The following is a 24,480-nucleotide window of genomic DNA, read 5'->3' as shown; positions in this document are numbered from 1 at the left end:
GGGCGGCTGGTGTAAAGAGGAGAACGGCGGACCAATCCACACAGGCCTGAAATGGTAACGCGGAAGAGAGATGCATGTGACTGCGTCTGTCTGCATGTTACCGTGTGTGTGACTCTTTGTATGCGACTGCTTTTGTGTGTGTGTGTGCGTGTCTGCGTGTGACTGTGTTTATTTGTGACTGCTCGTGTGTTTGTGGGACTGAGTCTGTGAGACTGTGTGTGTATGTGACTGCTTGTGTGTGTGTGTGTGTGTGCGTGGGCGACATACTTTTCCTCTGTTTCTTCTTCTCCTCCTTCTTCTTCTTCTCCTCCTCGTCGTCCTCCTCTTCTTCGTTGGCCCCCAGCAGGGTGAAGATGATCCCGGTCTGGGAGTTCACGCCCACGGCCGTCACCAGCATCTTCCCCGAGCCCTCCATCACGTGGGTGCCTGCGCACACAGACACACACAGACACACACAGACACACACAGACACACACAGACACACACAGACACACGCACGCACACACAGACACACGCACGCACACAGACACACACAGACACACACAGACACACACAGACACACACAGACACACACAGACACACACAGACACACACAGACACACACAGACACACGCACGCACACACAGACACACGCAGACACACACAGACACACACAGACACACGCACGCACACACAGACACACGCACGCACACAGACACACACAGACACACACAGACACACACAGACACACACAGACACACGCACGCACACACAGACACACACAGACACACACAGACACACACAGACACACGCACGCACACAGACACACACAGACACACACAGACACACACAGACACACACAGACACACGCACGCACACAGACACACGCACGCACACAGACACACACAGACACACGCACGCACACAGACACACACAGACACACACAGACACACACAGACACACACAGACACACACAGACACACGCACGCACACACAGACACACGCACGCACACACAGACACACACAGACACACACAGACACACACAGACACACACAGACACACGCACGCACACACAGACACACACAGACACACACAGACACACACAGACACACGCACGCACACAGACACACACAGACACACACAGACACACACAGACACACACAGACACACACAGACACACACAGACGCACGCACACAGACACACACAGACACACACAGACACACACAGACACACACAGACACACGCACGCACACAAGGGAGGAAGGAATAACACACAGACTTCAGAGTAAATGCCATCAGCATGTTTAGCGGGTGTTTCGGCACACCGTACGAGTCACGATGTTCCCCTCAGCGTTTCTCTCTGGCCCTTTACACCATGGCGCCCGTTTCCCTTCACGCTGTCTTGCAGTGACTTGAGAGAATGAGCTGATGACCCGCGGCAAAAAATAAAACGACTCACAATAATGTTTGGTTTCGTTTTATTTGCCACCTGTTCAAAGCGTTTCCCTAGTGCCGTAGTGTGTGTGTGTGTGTGTGTGTGTGTGTGTGTGTGTGTGTGTGTGTGTGTGTGTGTGTGTGTGTGTGTGTGTGTGTGTGTGTGTGTGTGTGTGTGTGTGTGTGTGTGGGGGCTGAACCGAGGAGTAGGCCAGCATGCGAGGAGTGGAAAAATAAATAGTGGCTCTTGGTCTGCGGAGCACAAAGGATGGACCCGCCCAGAGAATCAAACGACGAGAGGAGGCCGCCTGTTTTTTAAGCTAACGCGCCCCGGATCTTTCATCAGCGGCCTTTCATCGTGAAACCCCCAGGCTGCCATTGTAGGGCAGATTAATGGCGGGACTGAATTAATGGAGGATTGTCTTGTCCCCGGAGTTAAATATCTGAATGTTAAGTATCCACTTGTGCTCCATCTGGCCGTAGAAAGCAGAAATTATACTAAAACAGAAACCTGGGGGGAACATATAGAATTTTTTTTTATAGAATCTAGAAATCAAAGAGAGAGAACGCAAGAGAGAGGAAGAGAGAAGGGGAGAAAGACAACCGGAAAAAGAGAAGGCATCAGTAAAAGCAATAAATGTAAGGAATAGAAAAGAAGGAAGTAAGAAAGTAAGAGATTGAGAGAGTGAGAGAAGGACAGGGAGAGAGAGAGCGAGCGAGAGATAGCAGGGGACAACATAAGGTTTCAGAGAAAAGGTAGCTGGTTAGGGTTAGAATATACTAAATGTTTAGGAACCAGTAAAGTTAGAAAGAGTGAGACAAAGAGTGAACGAGACAGATAAAGAGTGAGACTGAGAGAAGGAAGAGGTAGCGAGAGTGGCCGTATGTGTCCCTAAATGAGGATGCTTTTCCTTCCATCTTTCTTCAGGGATTTGGTGGAGGAGAAGGAGGAGAGTCAGAGCCAGTGGAGGTGGAACAGGTGGGGGGTGGAACAGGTGGGGGTGGGGGGGGTATGATTCACATGCACCGGGTCCCTCTTGGATGCGTGGCGAGAGAAAGATGAGTGAAACTAAAACAAGGAACGCTCCTCTAGATTCGCTGCGTACTCCCGGAGGAAAACAGGCAATCAGAGACGAGGAGAAAGAAGAAAGAAAAACTAAACAAAAAGCTATTTGAATCTAAGGACCAGCCGGCTGTTGGTGGAAACAGATTAGGAGCAAAACAAGCAGAAGACCTTCCCCCTGTGAACAGAGACCTGTGAAGAGGGATAATTGAAAGTGCACAAAAGGCTGACCGAAACAGTCTTAACAGGAGTTTAATGTCTCCAACCGCGCCTTGGCCTAGTGTGTAGGGCTGCTCGATTATGGAAAAAAATCATAATCACGATTATTATTGTCAATATTGAAGTCACGATTATTCAAACGATTATTTCTGAGTTTGAAAGACGATGTATTTATTCAGCATGTCTCTACCAAAAAACACTTTGTAACTAAGAACTTTGGTCAAAAAGAAAATGTTCAAATCTAAAATAATGTACAGATATGTATCGATCTGTTCTGCACTTCCTATAAAAATTTAAAGAAAAAATAAAAATAAAGAAAGAAATCAAAAAAATAAGTTTTGGGATCATATGACGTTAAAATTTAAATCGTAATAAGATTTTGATTAATCGCCCAGCCCTTCTAGTGTGTTACCATCATGTATGTGTTTATGTATGTCAGCATCACTTGAGGCTGACACACGATGTGAGGTATCACTTATGCTCGAGAAACTTCCCTTCAGCGAACATTAAAACCTGGACCTGGATTAGGTTGTCATAGATCCTTTCGTTATTACAGATTTCAGTGAATCTGTTGATTTGATTAAATAGGTGGATCATAAATTGCCCATTTTATAATCAGTCACAAAGCAGCAATGAACATATCTGGTTCAGCCCCACTCAAATGGGACAAAAAACACCAATAATAGTGCGCTATTTTTATTTGACAACCAAATTGGGTGGTCCTCAGAGTGTTTCAGTGTTACTAGGCCTTACCCGACAACAGCATGGGATCTTTCGTCTGTGTTTTCTTGACGTGATCCGACTCCCCCGTGAGGGAACTCTCATCAATCTTGAGGTCGTTCCCTTGGATGAGGACGCCGTCGGCAGGCAGCAGGTCTCCTGTGACACACAGCGGAGCACACGGCCTGGAGGTTACACTCCGGGGAACAGTCAAAGGCTTCTGCATCCTTTTAGCAAATTGTTTAGTTACTTCTCCAGCATTCCTTACATCGTCATCAAACGTTTGTGGTGCACTTCTGACTTCTTTATCGCACTTTACTGCCTTCCTCGCTTTAGGCTGTATTTTAAACTTCTGCTAGGACGCCAGTAAGGTTGCTAGTCATTTAACAAAAATGCCTACAAACAGGTCTGTCACATTTGCCAACAAGGCAACACTCAGCAGCAGCGAGTGGCGAGCGTCCACATACCGTATTTGACCTGTGCGACGTCCCCAACCACGATCTCCGCCACGGGGATCTGGATGACCTGTCCTCCCCGGACCACGGTGAACTTCTGCTCCTGCTCGATGCGGCTCTGCAGCCCCCGGAACTGCTTCTCTTTGCTCCAGTCGTTGAAGGCCGTCACCAGCACCACGCACACGACCGACAGCAGGATGGCGGCGCCCTCGATCCAGCCCGCCTCCGCCTCGCCCTCCTCCTCCATGCCCCCGGCGGCCCGCCCACAATCTGTTAGGGCGGGGGGGTTCAGAGGGTTCAGAAGGGGCCTTCTCACCGCCGGCACGGAGCTCCACCTGACGCTCATCTGGGCTGTGGTGTCGCTTCATGTGTTCCTGCATTAATATTTCCTAACTCGCCCTAATTGAGGGCGATTTCGGACACTAATGATGTCATCTATTGGTGTGATGCGACATGTGACATCCCCCTCCGACAGCTCATATGACATCACACTCCGACACGCCGGAACATTGTTAGTGGATGAATCTCACGACCATGAAAACTGCTATGCATCATGGGACACGGTGTGGAAATCAGTGTGCATCAGTTGTGCACTTCTTTTACGGTGCATTGTGTACTACCCATCATGGTACATTTGTGTTTTGGGACAAAACAAAATCCAGTTCATCCAAAGTTAACTTATCAAGTGCTGCACTATATAGGGGACAAGATCTGTACACTCAAGATTGTGGACATTAAACTACAAAACGCTGACGCGCGTGTTCTGTGGTGCACTATATTGGGCACAAGGGAGCCAAATCGAACACGGGTTATGTTTTATGATTCTTATAGCAGTTGACTGTGAGGCCCTTCCTCTTCCTCCTCTTCCTCATCCCCTGCTTAGTTCCATACAGAACCCCTGTTGGAACGAGACAGGTTTGATCATTAGAAAGCACGGGGCATCTCCACTATGCTGACAACGCCCCCCTGCTCTACCTGCCCCCCCACGCTGAGAAGGTCTGACAGGGCCTCAACTGGAACACATCCATTCTCATTAGCTCACTGGGAGAATGGCTCATTCAAAAATACAAGGGCTGCAAAGCATACCGCCTGCAGCCTCTTTCTTCTCCAAGCCAATGGCTGCAGACCTTACTGGATGACCTTAGTGTGTGAGGTGGAGCCCCCCCTGACCTTACTGGATGACCTTAGTGTGTGTGAGGTGGAGCCCCCCCTGACCTTACTGGATGACCTTAGTGTGTGAGGTGGAGCCCCCCCTGACCTTACTGGATGACCTTAGTGTGTGAGATGGAGCCCCCCCTGACCTTACTGGATGACCTTAGTGTGTGTGAGGTGGAGCCCCCCCTGACCTTACTGGATGACCTTAGTGTGTGTGAGGTGGAGCCCCCCCTGACCTTACTGGATGACCTTAGTGTGTGAGATGGAGCCCCCCCTGACCTTACTGGATGACCTTAGTGTGTGAGGTGGAGCCCCCCCTGACCTTACTGGATGACCTTATTGTGTGAGGTGGAGCCCGCCCTGACCTTACTGGATGACCTTATTGTGTGAGATGGAGCCCCCCCTGACCTTACTGGATGACCTTAGTGTGTGAGGTGGAGCCCCCCCTGACCTTACTGGATGACCTTAGTGTGTGTGAGGTGGAGCCCCCCCTGACCTTACTGGATGACCTTAGTGTGTGAGGTGGAGCCCCCCCTGACCTTACTGGATGACCTTAGTGTGTGAGGTGGAGCCCCCCCTGACCTTACTGGATGACCTTAGTGTGTGAGATGGAGCCCCCCCTGACCTTACTGGATGACCTTAGTGTGTGTGAGGTGGAGCCCCCCCTGACCTTACTGGATGACCTTAGTGTGTGAGATGGAGCCCGCCCTGACCTTACTGGATGACCTTAGTGTGTGTGAGGTGGAGCCCCCCCTGACCTTACTGGATGACCTTAGTGTGTGAGATGGAGCCCCCCCTGACCTTACTGGATGACCTTAGTGTGTGTGAGATGGAGCCCCCCCTGACCTTACTGGATGACCTTAGCGTGTGAGGTGGAGCCCGCCCTGACCTTACTGGATGACCTTAGTGTGTGTGAGGTGGAGCCCCCCCTGACCTTACTGGATGACCTTAGTGTGTGTGAGATGGAGCCCCCCCTGACCTTACTGGATGACCTTAGTGTGTGAGGTGGAGCCCGCCCTGACCTTACTGGATGACCTTAGTGTGTGTGAGGTGGAGCCCGCCCTGACCTTACTGGATGACCTTAGTGTGTGAGATGGAGCCCCCCCTGACCTTACTGGATGACCTTAGTGTGTGTGAGGTGGAGCCCCCCCTGACCTTACTGGATGACCTTAGTGTGTGAGATGGAGCCCCCCCTGACCTTACTGGATGACCTTACAGTGTGTGAGATGGAGCCCCCCCTGACCTTACTGGATGACCTTACAGTGTGTGAGGTGGAGCCCCCCCTGACCTTACTGGATGACCTTAGTGTGTGAGGTGGAGCCCCCCCTGACCTTACTGGATGACCTTACAGTGTGTGAGGTGGAGCCCCCCCTGACCTTACTGGATGACCTTAGTGTGTGAGGTGGAGCCCCCCCTGACCTTACTGGATGACCTTAGTGTGTGAGATGGAGCCCCCCCTGACCTTACTGGATGACCTTAGTGTGTGAGGTGGAGCCCCCCCTGACCTTACCGGATGACCTTAGTGTGTGAGGTGGAGCCCCCCCTGACCTTACTGGATGACCTTAGTGTGTGAGATGGAGCCCCCCCTGACCTTACTGGATGACCTTAGTGTGTGAGGTGGAGCCCCCCCTGACCTTACTGGATGACCTTAGTGTGTGTGAGGTGGAGCCCCCCCTGACCTTACTGGATGACCTTAGTGTGTGAGGTGGAGCCCCCCCTGACCTTACTGGATGACCTTAGTGTGTGAGGTGGAGCCCCCCCTGACCTTACTGGATGACCTTAGTGTGTGTGAGGTGGAGCCCCCCCTGACCTTACTGGATGACCTTAGTGTGTGTGAGGTGGAGCCCCCCCTGACCTTACTGGATGACCTTAGTGTGTGGGGTGGAGCCCCCCCTGACCTTACTGGATGACCTTAGTGTGTGAGATGGAGCCCCCCCTGACCTTACTGGATGACCTTAGTGTGTGAGATGGAGCCCCCCCTGACCTTACTGGATGACCTTAGTGTGTGAGATGGAGCCCCCCCTGACCTTACTGGATGACCTTAGTGTGTGAGATGGAGCCCCCCCTGACCTTACTGGATGACCTTAGTGTGAGGTGGAGCCCCCCCTGACCTTACTGGATGACCTTAGTGTTTGAGGTGGAGCCCCCCCTGACCTTACTGGATGACCTTAGTGTGAGGTGGAGCCCCCCCTGACCTTACTGGATGACCTTAGTGTGTGAGGTGGAGCCCCCCCTGACCTTACTGGATGACCTTAGTGTGAGGTGGAGCCCCCCCTGACCTTAGTGTGTGAGGTGGAGCCCCCCCTGACCTTACTGGATGACCTTAGTGTGAGGTGGAGCCCCCCCTGACCTTACTGGATGACCTTAGTGTGTGAGGTGGAGCCCCCCCTGACCTTACTGGATGACCTTAGTGTGTGAGGTGGAGCCCCCCCTGACCTTACTGGATGACCTTAGTGTGAGGTGGAGCCCCCCCTGACCTTAGTGTGTGAGATGGAGCCCCCCCTGACCTTACTGGATGACCTTAGTGTGTGAGGTGGAGCCCCCCCTGACCTTACTGGATGACCTTAGTGTGTGGGGTGGAGCCCCCCCTGACCTTACTGGGTGACCTTAGTGTGTGGGGTGGAGCCCCCCCTGACCTTACTGGGTGACCTTAGTGTGTGAGGTGGAGCCCCCCCTGACCTTACTGGGTGACCTTAGTGTGTGGGGTGGAGCCCCCCCTGACCTTACTGGGTGACCTTAGTGTGTGGGGTGGAGCCCCCCCTGACCTTAGTGTGTGAGGTGGAGCCCCCCCTGACCTTACTGGGTGACCTTAGTGTGTGGGGTGGAGCCCCCCCTGACCTTACTGGATGACCTTAGTGTGAGGTGGAGCCCCCCCTGACCTTACTGGATGACCTTAGTGTGTGAGGTGGAGCCCGCCCTGAACTTAGTGGATGACCTTAGTGTGTGAGGTGGAGCCCCCCCTGACCTTACTGGATGACCTTAGTGTGTGGGGTGGAGCCCCCCCAGTGATGGGAGGGGTTTTGGAAGAGGCGATAGTACACCGGCTGGCCAGCCCTTTTAATTTGTAGAATATATCCGTTATTGGATGTGATTTCATTGATTGAACATTATTGACCTCGCTATCGATCAGCATTGACCACAGATGTGTCCAGGTCGTTTTAAGCTTGGAGCTAGTTGAGATGTTAGGTAATGCAGATCAACAGAAGCGTCTCAGTAGTTAGAGGAGGAACCACGGGTTACTCACTAGTTGAGATGTTAGGTAATGCAGGTCAACAGAAGCGTCTCAGTAGTTAGAGGAGGAACCACGGGTTACTCACTAGTTGAGATGTTAGGTAATGCAGGTCAACAGAAGCGTCTCAGTAGTTAGAGGAAACCACGGGTAACTCACTAGTTCTATCAGCATCTTCGGGTTGGTAGAAAGAGAGGCCCAATGAAACTATGGCCGCCACCTCCAGAATGATGAGCGTCACGTCTTGTAATGCTTCCCATACTAACTGAAGGAAGGTTTTTGGCTTTTTAGGAGGTATTAGGTTCTCCCCAAACGCAGTTTTCCGTTTCTCGATGTCTGCAGGTTGTCCGCTAAGACCTAGAAAGAGAGAGAGCAGGGAGAGAGAGAAAAAATAAGGGGTGAGGGTGAGATGAACAATGAACTGGATCACCTCACACAAGTCACATCCATTTCAGATACTCTCCTAACAAACAACTAGTCTCGAACGAAACTGAAAGTGGCCTTTGGAGCATCCCATTTTAATAAGCAAAAGGGTCTCTTGTTCCCTCAAGAAAACTATCTATCCAATTCAAAAGGTCAGCGAGCAGTTACATCAGTGTTGTGACCATGCCTTTTATCTGAAACCATGAACCCCAACCGTCATACACGTTCTGCAGGCCATGGACCAGCAGTAAACCCCCTTCCCAGTTTATCTTCATTGTCATGAATTTAATAAACGGTTAAGGGTATTAAGTAATCAATTGGCGGAGCTGAAATCATCTCAGCATCATGCACACACACCTCCCGGCGTACCATTAAGAGACTGATATTTTTCGTCTGGCTGGTTATTCATCCATTCATCCATGTGCACACACAAGCATTCCGCCGCTGGCCGTTGGAGTACCGCTGCATTCAAGGCCGAGTCGAGTATCCTAAAGGACCTTCGCACATCTGATGATCCGCGACAGCTTTTCAGCTCTATTCATGACCATGGTGCGGGGGTGGCTCTGCAGACTGGACGGAACTGGACTTGGGCACGTGTGGGGCCATGTGTGTGTGTGTGGCCGTGTGTGTGTGTGTGTGTGGCAGTGTGTGTTTGTGTGTGTGTGTGTGTGTGTGTGTGTGTGTGTGTGTGTGTGTGTGTGTGTGTGTGTGTGTGTGTGTGTGTGTGTGTGTGTGTGTGTGTGTGTGTGTGTGTGTGTGTGTGTGTGTGTGTGTGTGTGTGTGTGTGTGTGTGTGGCAGTGTGTGGCAGTGTGTGTGTGTCTGTTGCAGAGGCAGAAGGAGAGATGGAGCAGAGAGAGGGGAGAGTGACTGTGTGAAACTGCTGCTGACAGGCAGATGCGTCGAGAATGAGAGGGTGTGTGTGTGCGTGTGTGTGTGTGGTGAGGACGAGACAGGCCCCCGGCGTGTTGCGGGGGACCCACTAATGACGAGAGGGAGCAACAGAGTGCTGGAGGGGGTCGGGGCTCATCGCCTCAATAGGCAGGGGGGGAAAGGTGAGGGGAGCACAGGCACGCACACACACACACACACACACACTGTTCATGCCTCTGGATGTGGGTAAAAAGTCTGCATTGCAGGGCTTTGAGGTGAGACGCACACACCAACATTCGCAGCCTCCCGTATTTGTCGAAGCATTTTCAGCTTCCTAAAAATAAACTTAAATCTTCAGCCGACGGTGGAGGGAGTGCCGAGAGAGAAGAGAAGGTTTGAGGAAGGTCTGTTTGGATGTTCAAGGTGAATGTGAGTCAAGATGACACAAGAGGAGCCTACCCCCACACACACACACACACACACACACACACACACACACACACACACACACACACACACACACACACACACACACACACACACACACACACACACACACACACACACACACACACACACACACACACACACACACACACACACACTCCAAAGCGAGTGCCAGAGAATGAATGGGTTGTTCTTAATGAGCCATTTAAATCAGCAAACTGATGTGGTTTGTGATATTGTGAAGAGCCTTTCGTGTGGGGAATAATTGATTGTCCATATTTTTGGATGGATGTATTATTCCCGCGGTATTCTTTGTGTAAAACCCTCTTAGTGACTTCTTTTTACAGCATAATTGGTTGGTTTCATAATGTTTTCTGGCATGGAAAGATTAAGACTACAGATGTCTAATCTTTCATTTTAACAATCATTATGAAAACACATTTGAAAGTTTATTATAAACTTTCAGAATTAACCAGCATGGTTTGCCTTCTCCGTGTTGAGACAAACACCAAAATACATTTGCTGTTTGGGTATATTTCTTTGGTAGACTTGAAACAACTCAACGGCCTAGACTTCTAATGGCCTAACATTATTCTGTGTTGCGTGACATTACTCCACTTGAAGATGCGGCCTCAGCCATTTGAAGTTACCCCCGAATACAAAGACAGAAAAACAACAATGATGGTACGGTGATTGGACATACTGAATCAAATCGCAATTCGGAACAGCCTCAAAGGACCCCGGTTCACTTCAACATGTATGGGCCTAGGCACGTCCAGGCTTTCACACTCTTAAAAGAGAGGGAAAGAAATCCAGGAAAAGAGACATTGTGGTCATGTCAATCCTAGCACACGCCAACTCCTTCGTCACAATGTAATAACGCGCCAGCCGGTAACAAAAAGACCTCACCGTCGACGCTACGAGCTCTAGGAGCCATCGATGACTCACTGGCTCCAACATGGCGGCCTGCTGTGTGGCCATCTCTCAGCGCCGGCTTTGATTCTCTAGGCCTCTAATGAGAACACGCTGACAGCTAATAACCCATTACATTTTCCACTGCATCGTCGTCGTCCCCCCCCCGTCTGCCTTCATGCTCGGGACATAAGTGCATGAACGATCATAATGTATAAAGGACGTTAAAGGTTAACATCGGGCCTCCCACCCCCTCCCTCCACAGCGACCGAAAACAGACGGCCGAGCACATCATCTCAGCACAGGGAGTCCGTCCCCAGTTAAGTGGCTAATCATTAACGGTTTAAAACGGACCTAGTTGTCCCTACACGGCCCCTCAGAGCGCTGTCAGTTCAGCCACCGCTGGCGGGAGGAGGAAGGGGGGGGGGGGGGGGGGGGCTGCCGAGATCCTATCCCCAATCCTTTCCTTCCCAACATGGGCCAAAGTGGCAGCGTAGACATCCGCTGGTCCAACCACAGGTTGGTTTGTTCCTCTCCATCCGCGCGAGCCCATGGGCTTTATCCGCGGCCATCTTGGCTCTAGCAGCCAGCTGGACGGGGGGAAGTGAATGCAGAATTCTGCTGTGTCCTGGTGGTTGAGTCTCCCGGTGAAGATAGCGCTGGCCTTCGACCTCGCGCCGCCGCTACCCTCGAACCCGGCAGGTGAGGAGATGTTCCACCATGTCGCTGCTCAAAGGTCAAACCATTTGCACTTTACCCGTACTGGCCGCTGACCTTTCCGTGCGCTCCCAATGAGATTGCGGGCTTGCAGACAAATAAAGAGGCTCTGCCCCGACGACAGCGCTGATCTACGTCGCTCGTGGCCCTTCTTTCCATTTTGGAAAGAGATAAGCGGTACGTCAATACCCGTCATGTGTTGAAATAGGATATTAACTAAAAGTGCCTCTCACACGTAACAGAGCTCTCTGTGTTGCAGGCCGACCTAGCAACAGGCAGGTTGCACCACAAGCATCCCAGACCGTTTCTGAAGTGTTAGGCCATCAATCTTCTGATAAGGCTCCACAAAATGAGGGTAAATTATTATTAACCAAGTGAGGAAATGCGGTTGTGCAATGACGGAAGTCAGTGAACGCCTCTCGCACTCGAATCACGGTATGGCATCTAGAGATTACAACAGGTATTAACAACAACAAGTGACGGTGCTGACTCAACAGGCAGGGCCATCTGCCGCCTCCGTTCACAGGCCAAACAAACCTCCTCACCTCGTCCTTCATGGACACCGAGCCAACGCCGCCACTCGGCTTGTGAGTTACCAGCAGAAAACGATAATTTAACGTTCTGCGCCTTCCTGTTGAACGCGGCCGGGCTGATCGCCGTGGTGACGGATGCTAAGGGCCTGACGACGTTGTGAATGCAGGCAAACAGCAGAGTCGTCTCTGCCCACAATCGATTGGATCAATCGGACGGGACCCAAATATTTGACTCCACCGAAATAGCCATCAACAGACAATAAGTGTCAGAGGGGAGAAAACGGGGCGAGATGGTCGATACCATCGACACGGAGGGGCCCTTTCTTCATTTACACGCCGATACAAAGTGTGGGGAATGCGCGCGGCGAGATGTGTGCCCGCTGCAGAGAGGACATTGAGCCGCACTTCAGCAGGCCGTTATAGTCTGAGCCCTGGACTCTGCCGAGACGGATAAAAATAGAGTTGTGAAGCATAAAAGCACAGCTGCGCCAGTGAAGTTAAGTCAAACTTCGGGAGGGAGGAAGGGAGGAAGAACCCCCCCCCCCCCCCCCACACACACACACACACACACACACACACACACACACACACACACACACACACACACACACACACACACACACACACACACACACACACACACACACACACACACACACACACACACACACACACACACAGGTTGAAGGATTAGCAACAGGATAGACTTAAGAGGTTAGAGAAATGCCCGGCCCACTAATTGGAAATCCCTTTTCAATTGTCAAGCTCCTGTAATCTTAAATGACGGCTTAATTTCTCAGTCCGATGGCCGACGGCCAGACTCAAAACCACGAGTGCCCGGAATAAACGGACCTCCCTGCAGATAATCTGTTAGCAGCGCTGGTTAGTACGCGTGTGGGTCAGTAGGCAGGCCTTCCAGAACCTCTGGAAACTCTCGAGAGTAGAAGAAAAAAGCATTTGCAAGACGCTGCCTCTGCAATCTCATTTGGCTAAATAAAAAAGGGAAGAAAAAGTGAAAGCAATTTTACGAGATTGATTTGAAGATTGGTAACGGAAATATCCTGCCATTAATGCGCCAAAGTAGTCCCTTAAGTATCAATAGTAGAACATTTTAGACTGCAACAAGCTGCTGATTTCTAAAATGTACTTCCTGTAGTCTTAATTAGGACTTGAGACGCCATACAGACGGGGGACATTTATGCAAACAACCAGATTGTATGAACGTCACCAGATAGAAGACAAGATGGTCAACTTGGCCCAACCAGTCATTTGCAAATTACAACCAGGACAACCTGCATGGTGCCCTTCAGTAAACAATGCATGCTCAACAACACTGTGGTTACACCACCTCACACAATGGAACCATTGTGCTCATTACACCCAAGAGCACCTTGCAAGAATACTGCAAGGTGCTCTTCCTGATCAGAACCTGGAGGTTTAGATCCAGTCTGCCTTCTCTTTAGAAGGCGCGGCTCACTAAAGGCTAGGGGTGGCCGCTTGGCAGCGTTGTCCCTGCTGTGGCACAGTTGCCTCCACAGAAGATACGCAGTGTCGTTCTAATCCTGGATAAAACTGAAAATCCCCCCCCCAAAACAGGGTCCAATCAAGGTCCCATCCGTGATGAGGCAGGCCGGCAGTCGATAGAGACAGAATGTATGTGTGTGCTGTGAGTGATCGAGACGGAGAGAGAGAGAGAGAGAGAGAGAGAGAGAGAGAGAGAGAGAGAGAGAGAGAGAGAGAGAGAGAGAGAGAGAGAGAGAGAGCGAGAGAGAAGGTAAAAGAAAAAAGACAAATGGAGTTCGATGCGTTGGAATGTGGCGCAGTGTGGATGGGGCCCATAAGGTGACTGTGCAGTTCTTTTGCCCTCACCCCAGCAGACTTGGCCTGGTTACATCTGCTGAGTTGGGAAAGGTGCCTCCATATATGCACGTCTTAGGGTCACAGTGACGGACAGGAAGTCTATAATCCAGGCGGTTTTAAGGGTCGAAGGCCATCATTATGCCCCGCCTCTGTAATCAAACACCTGCCTCAGCAATTTGACCATTTACCTCCCTATACCTTTAAGTTCTGTTAAACATAACTGATTAGCCTAATCCACTTGTGCAGGTGTGATATTTTGCGCCAATTTCTGTGTAAGCCCAGCCGCCTGGGTCAGAGGCCGGTGGTGTTCATGTGTGTGACACGCACGTACTACGCCCCACGCATGGACGACAGCGACATGCCGCAACTGGTACTCTGCCCAGGGCAAGACAGCTGCTGGGTTCTCACACACACACACACACACACACACACACACACACACACACACACAGGTGACAGGAAGGGCAGAGGGAGAACAAGAGACCGAGGGCACGAGGCCTTTGGACAGGCTCCAGGGCAGTGCCGGCTGTCAGACCACCTGTCCGCCATTCGTGTTTTAAGGAAGTGATGTCAAGGTGACGTGGGTGACAGGGGGCCAACGTCTAACCCCCTCTCCTAAACCGCGCGGACATGACGGCTGCAGACACACAAACGTCTCCGTACAGGAAGTTAAACAACAAGATCAACGGGTGACGGTGAAGATGGGGTGGGGCACCCGGCTACGGCATACCATCGACGGGCGACGTTTTCAAGCGGGCGCAGAGTCCGTGAACGTCCCCGTAGCTCTCCCCTATCTTGCCCAGCCCCTCTGCACCACGCAGCTCCATGAGCGAGCGCAGGTCTTTGAGCGAGCACCCGAAGTCCCCGCCATGGCTGTTCTCCACGACGGAGTTCTTGACGCCGCTGTACGAGTTGTTGGCCATCGTGTCCGCCGCACAGCACCCCGCCTCGCTGCTCAACGGTGCCGGAGGGGGGGGGGTCGGTGTCCCGGGGAGGGGGGGGTGGGGGGCAGGTGGCTCTCTGGTAGGGGGAGCGGCGATATATTAAAAAAGGGTTGCTTTAAATCCTGGAGCGAGCGAGTGCAGGCTTGGCTCCCATGGGCCGCGGAGCGGGGCTCCTCTCAGAGGCAGCTGGGGCAGCAGGCCAGGGCGCCGGACTGGGACGGAGCACAGAAAGCCATTTCCCCTCGGAGAGCTGAGCTCCTAGTCTTTCATGTTGACTGAGGATCATCCACAGAGCCAGAGAACCCCAGACACCCGGATCTGAAAGGGAAACTGGGGAGAGAGAAAGGTCACCGTTAGTGATAAGGAAGGGTTGCCCTTAAAAAAAACATACTTGGACATCAAGTGCAACACTTGGGACATATTAAAAGAAAACAGTCAGTAAGACAGTCACAAGGGAACGGCATACACACCGCTTTCCAACAGTCAGTGGGCGACAGAGTGCATCCTTATTGGCAGCTTTACACCCTTTTTTAACTTTCACAACTGTCTAGAGGACAGTAACTCGAAAAGTGAAAAGTGTGAAAAAAAAGAAACTTTCCATTGAGCGGCTCAAACTGGAACCCTGGAGGACTGACGTTAAAGATTGACTTTCCTTGTCTCGCCTGGTAAGGGTTCCATTTATAAAGCTATGCATTGCGACTGAGGCAGTGCCGGATGCCTGCAACTGATCACGTGCCTTTCATTACAGGAATCCAGGGAAGAATCTTACATTCATCTAAATATCAACCCTTCACAGAGCAGAAGATGGATAATGTCGCACAAATATAATAAATTGATAATTGTATGGCAGTTTGTCCTATTATGGAGTGATGTCTGCAAATATGAGCAATGTTATTGGAATTTAAGATGGGACCAACATGAAACACTCTGGGGTTGAATAGTCACATTTGTACTGCCACCATCACTATTGCTCAAAATCTGAATATCTCTCCTTTTTCCCCACTGGACCAAAGAGATTCAGAGAGAGAGAAAAAGTCCCCGGTTTGATTGAGCTCTGAGTGGATGTGTTTTTATTCTTCGGGCAACCATCATTCAAAAAATGAAAGCCACAGAGAAAACAATGCACAGCTTTAAGTGACTGTTCAAGATCTGTCCCAAACAACCCATATCACACCCAGGAGAAAAAACGCTGTAAATTTCCCAAGAACGGTTTGATTTGTCCTACAGAGGCAGCAAATGTCTCAACATGCTCACCTTACAACCAGACTCCATGCCCACTGTACTGCTCTGTGTTTATGGAATGGCCCTGCATGATTTCCTTTCAGCATCATAAGTGGAGCATTAGCAGCCCTGCCTTGGGCAGAATTAGATTTCCCTTTTTAGCACAGTAGTACTGGGCCCTTACGGAAACCGAAAGATATTACCACACAATATATGTGTATCTCAAAAAGTTCCTTATCGTATCATATGCCATTCAAAACACATTTGAAACACTCCAACCACGGCTAATTGATTTGGGCTAGATGTTCTTTTAGGTTTGGAGTCAGATCAAGTAAGTGTGCCTTTTTGAAACATTTTTCTGTAAAATCCAAACCAAACTTATTTTGATCATTCAAAAACAGTTCATCACATCCTAATTAATTTGAACTACAAAATGTGGTATCCCGGTATGATAATACTTACATACTACCCAAAACCAACCGAAGACGATGATAAATCATCTTTAAGTATCACAAAATTGGTCAAAGAAAGATGTACCCCAATAACCCAAAGTCAGAAAGGACTTGAGGAGGAAGAACCATCTTCTCTGCAGGTTGGCTGCCGGCGTTTTAAAGGTAAGCCGAGGCCGTCTGACTGATTAGCCTAGGAAAAGCCTCCTATTTAATCTAATTAGGACTATCTGTGGCATCAGGGAGCTCGCGGTGCTCCACGCCAGAGTCCATTCAAACAAGACCCTGCTTACCAGTTCAGCTTTAATCAGCCTAACATAATCAGAATCATTCCTTCAAAAGCGCAGCAGTTGTCATGCAGTTTTAAAGACGAAAAGAGGGAGGGGGGATTTTGTTTAATTAAATTCTGTCAAAGAGAAGAGGCTGAATAGGAGTGCTGGAAGGGGCCCTATCAAGTCAGGACTGATAGCGGTTACGTTTGACTCTGAGCCTCAAATCCTTTTGTGAAAAAGACAAAGCAAATACTGTAACTCTTATTTGAAAGCTTTGAACAATGCGACCGCATGAAGCATGTCATGGGAGGGGACGCACACTCACACACATTTCCTAGGAAAAAGAAAATGCAGTGCTGCTGTTGTGATGCCCACCAGCTGGACGGTCTATTTTACTCACTATGTGCATTAGCGTCTGGCTAGAACACAATGAGCTAAACAAGCCTGCCAGGAACGCTATTCATTACCTGGTGAACGCCAGACACCCTGTCGCTCCAACAAAGAAACAAACACAAAAATTCCCAGAATATGGAGTTTTTAACTGGGACACACGCCACGGGAGATAAAGAAACAGCCTTTATTTATCAGCAGCCTCACAAGTGGATGCTTTTCCGTCTCTGCCGTGGAGCGACTGGAAACTATGCCGTCACATGTTGAAATTCTATTTGGAGCCATCTGCCGCGGAAAAGGGGGACAGAATTTATTATTCATTACTCTGCATAATTGCAGGGTAGCGTTGATTACTGGCGTGGCATCGGTTGCTGGTCCCAGTGCCCGTCCCAGTGCCCGTCCCACCACCACCACCACCACCACACCTACTCTGGAGGGGAAACACCGTGTTCACTTCTGGGGGTTTTCAGTGCATGCTGCGCTCTGCACACGTCATTTCACATGGTGTTTTCCTGTGGCCATCAGATATGTACGAAGCAGTGAAAACACAAGTGAAACTTTCACTGAAACGCCTCAATGGAACATATCACAGTCGTAGCGGCGAGCGCCTCCACTGAAACAGAGTGGCCGGGTTCGTCTGACTTTCAGAGACTGGGCCTGACGGTAGAGTGATGTTACCATAGCGACTGAGTGTATTCCAAGACATTAAATTCCACTACATCCAGATGACTTACGATGTCATCTTGCACACTGCGGCAGGACTTGTTTGAAATGGGGGGGGGGTTTCCGCTGGAACTGGTGGACACATTTGCAAGTCCCCTGAGCACAGGTTCAACCTGAAGTAATGAAAGCAGTCCCCCCCCCCCCATACCCCCCACGCCTCCCTCTCGCCCATGACACCACACAAGCGGCAACAAAGCCAAGATGAAGCCAGTGCCAACATTTGCGGCGCCGTGACAGTTTCGGGTTGCGGAACAGGTCACATGTCACAACAGTGGAAAATCATTGGTGATTGGATCTCCCTAGCCAACAGCTGGCACGGTGTGGTGGGCTGAGCGGCGGCGGCGGCTGAGGCTAACCCCTTGTCACAGAGTGTCCCCTGCCCGGTGAGAACTCACACAACGTGATGGCCCCGACCTATGGCCGGAAGGCACTCGTGTCGTGATGACCAGGGGCCTGTTCTTTATTCAGGCTGTAAGGACGCAGTGCTCCGAAGTTTGACCAAACACATCCGCTGCTGATATTGGGAGGGGGGCAGATGGAACGTGTGAGGGAACATGTACACGTTGGACGGAAGCGCAGCCCCGTTAAGCGTTCTGAGGTACGTACCAATCGAAGGAAACCCTCTGGCAGGTTGTGGGCCCCTGCGTGCCAACGACTCCGCAGAGGAGAAGGACACCAAATACAGGGATCCCTCCGCACTGGAAGCTGCCGATTGGAAGGACGGTATTTTTAGCTTCCCCAGACTGCCCACCCCATCTCTCCAGCCCCGTCCCGACCCTCCACCCTCCCCCCCACCACGGCTGATCTGGGTCAGGCCCTGTACATGCGGAGGAGCAGGGCCTTCTTGCGCCGTGTGGATTCACAGATCTGAGGGCTGTGCTTCACACCAGCACTGAGGAGCCTCTAAATAGCTCTCCAACATTGTCACCAGGCCAGTTCATAAGGACACGGGCGGAGGTGTCAGGCTCAACACACTTCACTTTGCACGCTGAGCTCCACTTTGTTTTGTTGTTGGGTTTTTAGAGGTCTCTAAAACACTTGGATAACCAGAAATGAATTGCATTTATAGATGAAATTCAAACATTGGTGGTGGGTCATCAGTGAAAGGATATTTATCGCTGTTGGCAGTCCAGCGTTGCCGATACAGGATTCAGGAGTTATAGCCCCCTGTGCGACGACATTCCGAGGAAAATCGTCCTCAAGGGAAGCTCTTTAACGCCAAAGCTTTGAGGATGCCGATCACTCAGATCTTTGGTTACCAGGCTAGACAGAGAAGCGTCTCACTGAGGACCTGTCGCCCAGCTATTGGCTGCCACGGCGACCTTGCTATTCCTACTGAACTATGTTCATGGCATAAAATGTGTTCATTGTTAAAATTACATGACACACATGACTATTACAATATTGCACCATACAAAATAGATAATAACAGCAATAAGGATCTTCTTTGCTCCTTCATCATTTTGGGTGGGGGGAGAAGACAACACATTTCCATGTTTGTCCTGTGTCTTAGTTGCCAATCTAAACCTTGACCTCATATGGCACTATTATCACTTGGCATTTCCTCTTTCGTGAACAAATTAAGTAGTTCTGAAAGGGTTCAAGACTCGGTTTCTGGTGCGCAGCAGACCTTCAGTGAATCAACCAAGGAAAAAGATTACAAGCAAAAGGCCATCGTGAGTATATCATTGCAATGCACTGAACAGTACAGCAGCAGACTATGTTTAGCTTTCCATTCTAGTTTACATAGATTAAATGTCACCTTAGACGAATAACCCACAATGGCCAAATACTTTAAGCAAATAATACTTTTAAATAGGGGCTAGTCCAGTGCCATTAATTTACTCCTCCAGTAGAGGCTACTGCGTGGACGGTTCTGCGATAGCACTGCAGCATAGTGCGACGACAGATTGGTTCCAAGACCACCCTTGCAAAATGTGTCAGAATGTATTGACAAGTTATCACGGTCACCTCTGAGTGGAAAAATTATTTGTCTAAAATCAACGCGAGAGCCAGAATGACTTGGCTCATAGTGATCACTTCAGCTCAGGGACTGCCATACAAAGACAGGCAAATCATCACGTGTTAGGCAAATACTGAGAGACGCTTTCCAAAACACTGTTTATCTGCAAATGAAGTAGCAGACAGAGTCAATCATTATTTTAATTAATAAATACAGAATGATCAAGATCAAATAAGTATATTCTACTGTAAGGTACAAGACATTACTTGACCTCATAATTAGTCTTAAAAGATCTTATCAGGCATGATAGATAGGACTACTACTACTACTACCGCCACCACCAATGCTCAAAGCCTAAATGAGTACCATTTATAGTCATAGTTATGTCATTGAACTTTGAAAACAGCCACTTTTGCAATACAAAATGCATAAATAGATGAATTCTGCAAAAAGCTTGTGTTTCATCATGAAATAAGTATAACAAAGGACACAAGATAGTATCCCAGTATGGTAATAGATACACTACACTTTAAACAGAGCAACATCTCGATAGTACTGTTTGCCATCAACTCGTGTTTATCTATTTTCGAGTGACCGTGACAGTGAGGGGGCAAAGGCCTCAGACAGTACAGCAGATTGCATTACTAATGGGTTTGAGAGTGAATGATTAAACAAAGTCTAGATATCTGTCTGCATGTATACTTTTCAGACATAATACCCTGAATGAAATATACTCTAAATTAACCATGATTGCTATACCAGCAATGAAGAATCAAGAAAGAAAAACATTCATCAAATATGAAATATAGGCAAATTGTTAAATTGTGTTTACCGTTATAATGCATAAAGGACAAGCTCAAATAGCCCCAGACTTTACAGAACACTATACCAGGAATGATAGCAGTAGGCTACAGCAGTTGGTGTGTCATACAACCCCCCTACTATGCACTATCTACTTTGACAAGCTATGATTCATACTCCGCCATGCTATAGAGGTTGTCTTCTGCTGACAGCGCGTCTCGGTCCACGCTAGTGTCCCACACATTCTGATGCATTCATTTACCACACTCAATAAAACAAGCAAGGGTCAAGCACGGCTCGCTGCTTGGGCAGCGTGGATCCTTTTAAAGCTGGAAAGTGGTGGTAAGAAGACGGAAGGAAGCGTGTCTCGCACTGTGTAACTCTGCTCATGCACAGGAGCAGTGTGTCTTTTAATTGGATGGGGGCTTTTTCTTTCTCCAAGACACCAGAAGGTATTCGGTGACAGTGCACTCTCCAGCATTCAGGCTCTCCATCTAATAGCATCAGGGTCGGGTTGGGCTCAAGAGCTGTAGTCTGTTACTTGTGAATTGAAGTTTATCTTTTCAGTCACGTTGCTCTAGCTGACGAACATGTTGCCTTCCTGGTTCAGTTAGGTTACAATTAGGGTAGGGTCGGCCTGCCTGGACTTTGTGAGCAACCCTAATGATCATATTGATGATTAAGTGCATGCCCTAACATAACTGTGTGCTAATGTTGCCTCCATGTAATAAGAACTTATTTTCTAGTGTAGCTTCTTCCTCTCTTCTACTAACTTCGTTTCTCACGGGCTTTAAAGGGTTGTCCTTCTACAACGTTTCATGAAAGTATGATTAAAAAAATGAATAAGACAGACCGTTAAAGACAATAATTACATTCTTAAACCGAAATGTAATCATCAATTATGAATGCGTCTTATTTTGCAGGTGTTATGGATACATTCCTATATTCTATCTAGGGCGCAACGCCCAACCACCTAACCAAGAACCGCACCAGCTAACGCCACCCTCAGCCCCGGCCGTATCCTCGCTCCCAGGCGTTCTCATCTCACGACGGAACGCCTGTCCTGGACGCTCCAAATGAGCCTGATTGGCGAGAGAGGGCGGGACTTTCCGTTACATGATTTTAGCAACGATAGAGAGGGAGGGACTTTCGATCGAGGGATACCCGTTTCCCTTTAATGTCTTGTCAATGCTTTTCCTCATAACCTAATAGGTGTACTCATGGTCGATGTTGTTAATGTTATTCTTGTCATGCTCTCATTCTCCTCGACTGTCTGAGCTGACGAACACAGCTCATAGAAAGTAAGAGACAGGAAATTGTGTTGTCGCTGACCGGGATATCGCTACAATTTATGACCCTATCTCCGCCGACCCTGGCAGTGCACGGCTCTGCAGCACACAAATTGTCTTCTTTGGGTGCTCTAACGGGGGGTTTTCCGACCGACTCCAGACCAGGAATACATTTAAATATTAAAAGTCCCTCGACAATAAAAAGCACACTTGCTCAAATTCGCCTGTTCGTAATGGAATGTTTATTTAACGTTAGAAAATATTCGGAAAATGGTCAATATAACTGACAAATGACTCGTAAACGCGCCAGCCTTGTATTTAACGGAATAGCCATGTCAACGGTCTGAGCTAATTCCTCCTTCACACAAATGAGCTGCTGAACTTTGTCGCCAGGCGTCGTGCACAAGCAGCTGCACCATGTACAGAATAACACAAGAATAACACAATAATAACGTTTCAGCCGCAAGAGGAAGAGGTTAGCTTACACGTTTAGCCGAGTAGCCGACTAGCCTCCACTCATTGCACACCAGGCATTTATCCCCAAACCCCCTTCTTGCACCACTGTGACATTTCCGATAGCATGTTCCAGCTCAGTATCGCAACGGACAAGGTGGTAGAGAATCCGACCCGGCCGACCAGGAGAGCGGCTGGAGTCCTAGAGGAGAAGCAGCCCGGTGCCAGCCAGTCCTGATGTACCGTTAGCATCGAGCTACTGCCCCGCTAGCGCACGGCGGTCTGCTCGGTGGGCACAATGTGCGGACCTTAGAGAACACCTCGCTGTTGGACCACACGGAGAGCGCCGCGTCAGAGACACGCCGAGCCCTTTTTACGCAGGCTTGGCTGGAAATACGAAAAATGCAAAAAAGAATACTTACTCGGTTCCCTGAAAAACAGCCCAGGTCCCCTTCTCTCTTACGTTCCCCCTCAGTCTCAGCGAGGGACTGGACGCGCTCCCCCGACCAGAGGCAGAGTCCCGCCCACCGCACTGTCACAACACCGCCGGGGACATGTGATGCATGTCAGGAGGATGGCCATGGACCCTTGTGTACGTCCCCATTGGCTCAGCCGGCGGATCAGTCGCCTATGGAAACGGTTACGTCACGGATCCAACTGCCTGCTTTTCCCCGTCTCACGTTATAATAACGGGATAATACAAAGATAGATGGTCCAGGTCGAATCATATGACACAGCCGGCAATCAACGGCACCTTCTCGGCTCGGCGGCCGTCCACCACATTGAGCTGGTCTGTTGTCTGCACCGCCGTTGACTCTCCACCCACACCAGTCAAGACTTCCCTCGGCGCCTAATCAAACCTGACGTCATTATTTCCATGACGTAGTGCTTTTTTTTCTTCTTTCGCTGGATCTCAATGCCCGTATTCATTCCCCTAATCCCGTTGTACAGACAGAATAACCAATTTTCAGACATTTTTCCACTGTCACTTAAACAGTGATGAATTGGGTTAAAAATTGTCTTGCCTAAATCGAATTTGTAACTGCTGTTTAAATGCCGTTAAATGCTGTTCACACACAAACACACACACACACATACACACACACACACTGTTGGTCTATACCACAAGAACATGTAGATGATGGAGAAGCAATACACGCAGGAACCATATAGCATCAATATAGCAACAAGAACACATTTGCATATGAAATCAATTATGAGTGTTGATTGAAAACACCGACACATATAATAAGGTACAATGCTGCAAACTGAGAGCAATGCAAGGATAGGCAGTTGAAAGCATATGGTGGAACAAATCTTTAATATGTTCCTGATATGCCAATTCAACATGAATATTCATGACTAAGGCCCATTTCATGCCAGGGGTCCTTAAATCAGACATCACTGACCTATGGTCATGACAGCAGGTCATGGGTTTTTACGACTAAACATGTTGACCCCGGTTGGACATTCACATAGGGCCTACGTGTGGGTAGATGATAAACAGAACCAGGCGAGGTTCAGATAAGCCCGATGTAATAGCGCTACTTGCTGTTCATACATAATGGGATTCATTATTAACCATCCTACACACAGAGGTATTTAGGCAGCACACACTTTTTGTATAGTAGGGGGAAAAGTTCAAAGTGATCGTGACCCTGTACATTCACATCACATCTTGGACGCCTTATGAGGGAGAGTGCGAGAGACACAGAGAAAGATCGAGAGGGAAGGCAAGAACAAGCAAAAACAAGGTTGTTTATTCAAGATGAGGTGAAGTGCTGAAATGACATAGTCTTTATTCACGCACCATGTCAATTATGATTTCCCAATCACGACTTCACAAGCGGAGAGAGACGCAGACAGCGAGACACAAACGCAGAGAACAGAGTGCTAGAGCTGCTGCTAAAAATATAATACCAAAAGTTCCCAAGTGAGTCGATGGTTCCCATCCGA

At 49.4% G+C, this 24,480-nt stretch overlaps 1 protein-coding gene across 1 annotated transcript; it reads right to left on the bottom strand.

Annotated features, from left to right (window-relative positions):
* Positions 1-97: 97 nt before the first annotated feature.
* On the bottom strand, positions 98-23,345 carry LOC132448064 (plasma membrane calcium-transporting ATPase 1-like). Its single transcript, XM_060039127.1, has 6 exons — positions 22,947-23,345; positions 14,750-15,293; positions 8,416-8,613; positions 3,885-4,142; positions 3,451-3,576; positions 98-426 (listed from the first exon to the last, which is right to left on the bottom strand). Exons 2-6 carry the CDS (start codon positions 14,940-14,942, stop codon positions 98-100), a joined length of 1,104 nt encoding a protein of 367 aa, XP_059895110.1. The 5' UTR covers positions 14,943-15,293; positions 22,947-23,345.
* Positions 23,346-24,480: the final 1,135 nt, after the last annotated feature.

Source organism: Gadus macrocephalus, chromosome 19 (genome assembly GCF_031168955.1).
Source record: "Gadus macrocephalus chromosome 19, ASM3116895v1".
Lineage (NCBI taxonomy): Eukaryota > Metazoa > Chordata > Actinopteri > Gadiformes > Gadidae > Gadus > Gadus macrocephalus.
Note: the sequence above shows the minus strand (reverse complement) of the source record. Positions and strands in the feature narration are given on the sequence as shown.

Excerpts from the sequence above, each read along its gene's own strand:
- LOC132448064 (XM_060039127.1), bottom strand. The coding sequence starts at position 14,942 with ATGGCCAACAACTCGTACAGCGGCGTCAAGAACTCCGTCGTGGAGAAC. Across the intron at positions 8,614-14,749 it reads GAAAACGTCGCCCGTCGATG|GTCTTAGCGGACAACCTGCA; the intron begins GTATGCCGTAGC and ends CTCTCTTTCTAG. Across the intron at positions 3,577-3,884 it reads CGTCGCACAGGTCAAATACG|GAGACCTGCTGCCTGCCGAC; the intron begins GTATGTGGACGC and ends TGTGTGTCACAG.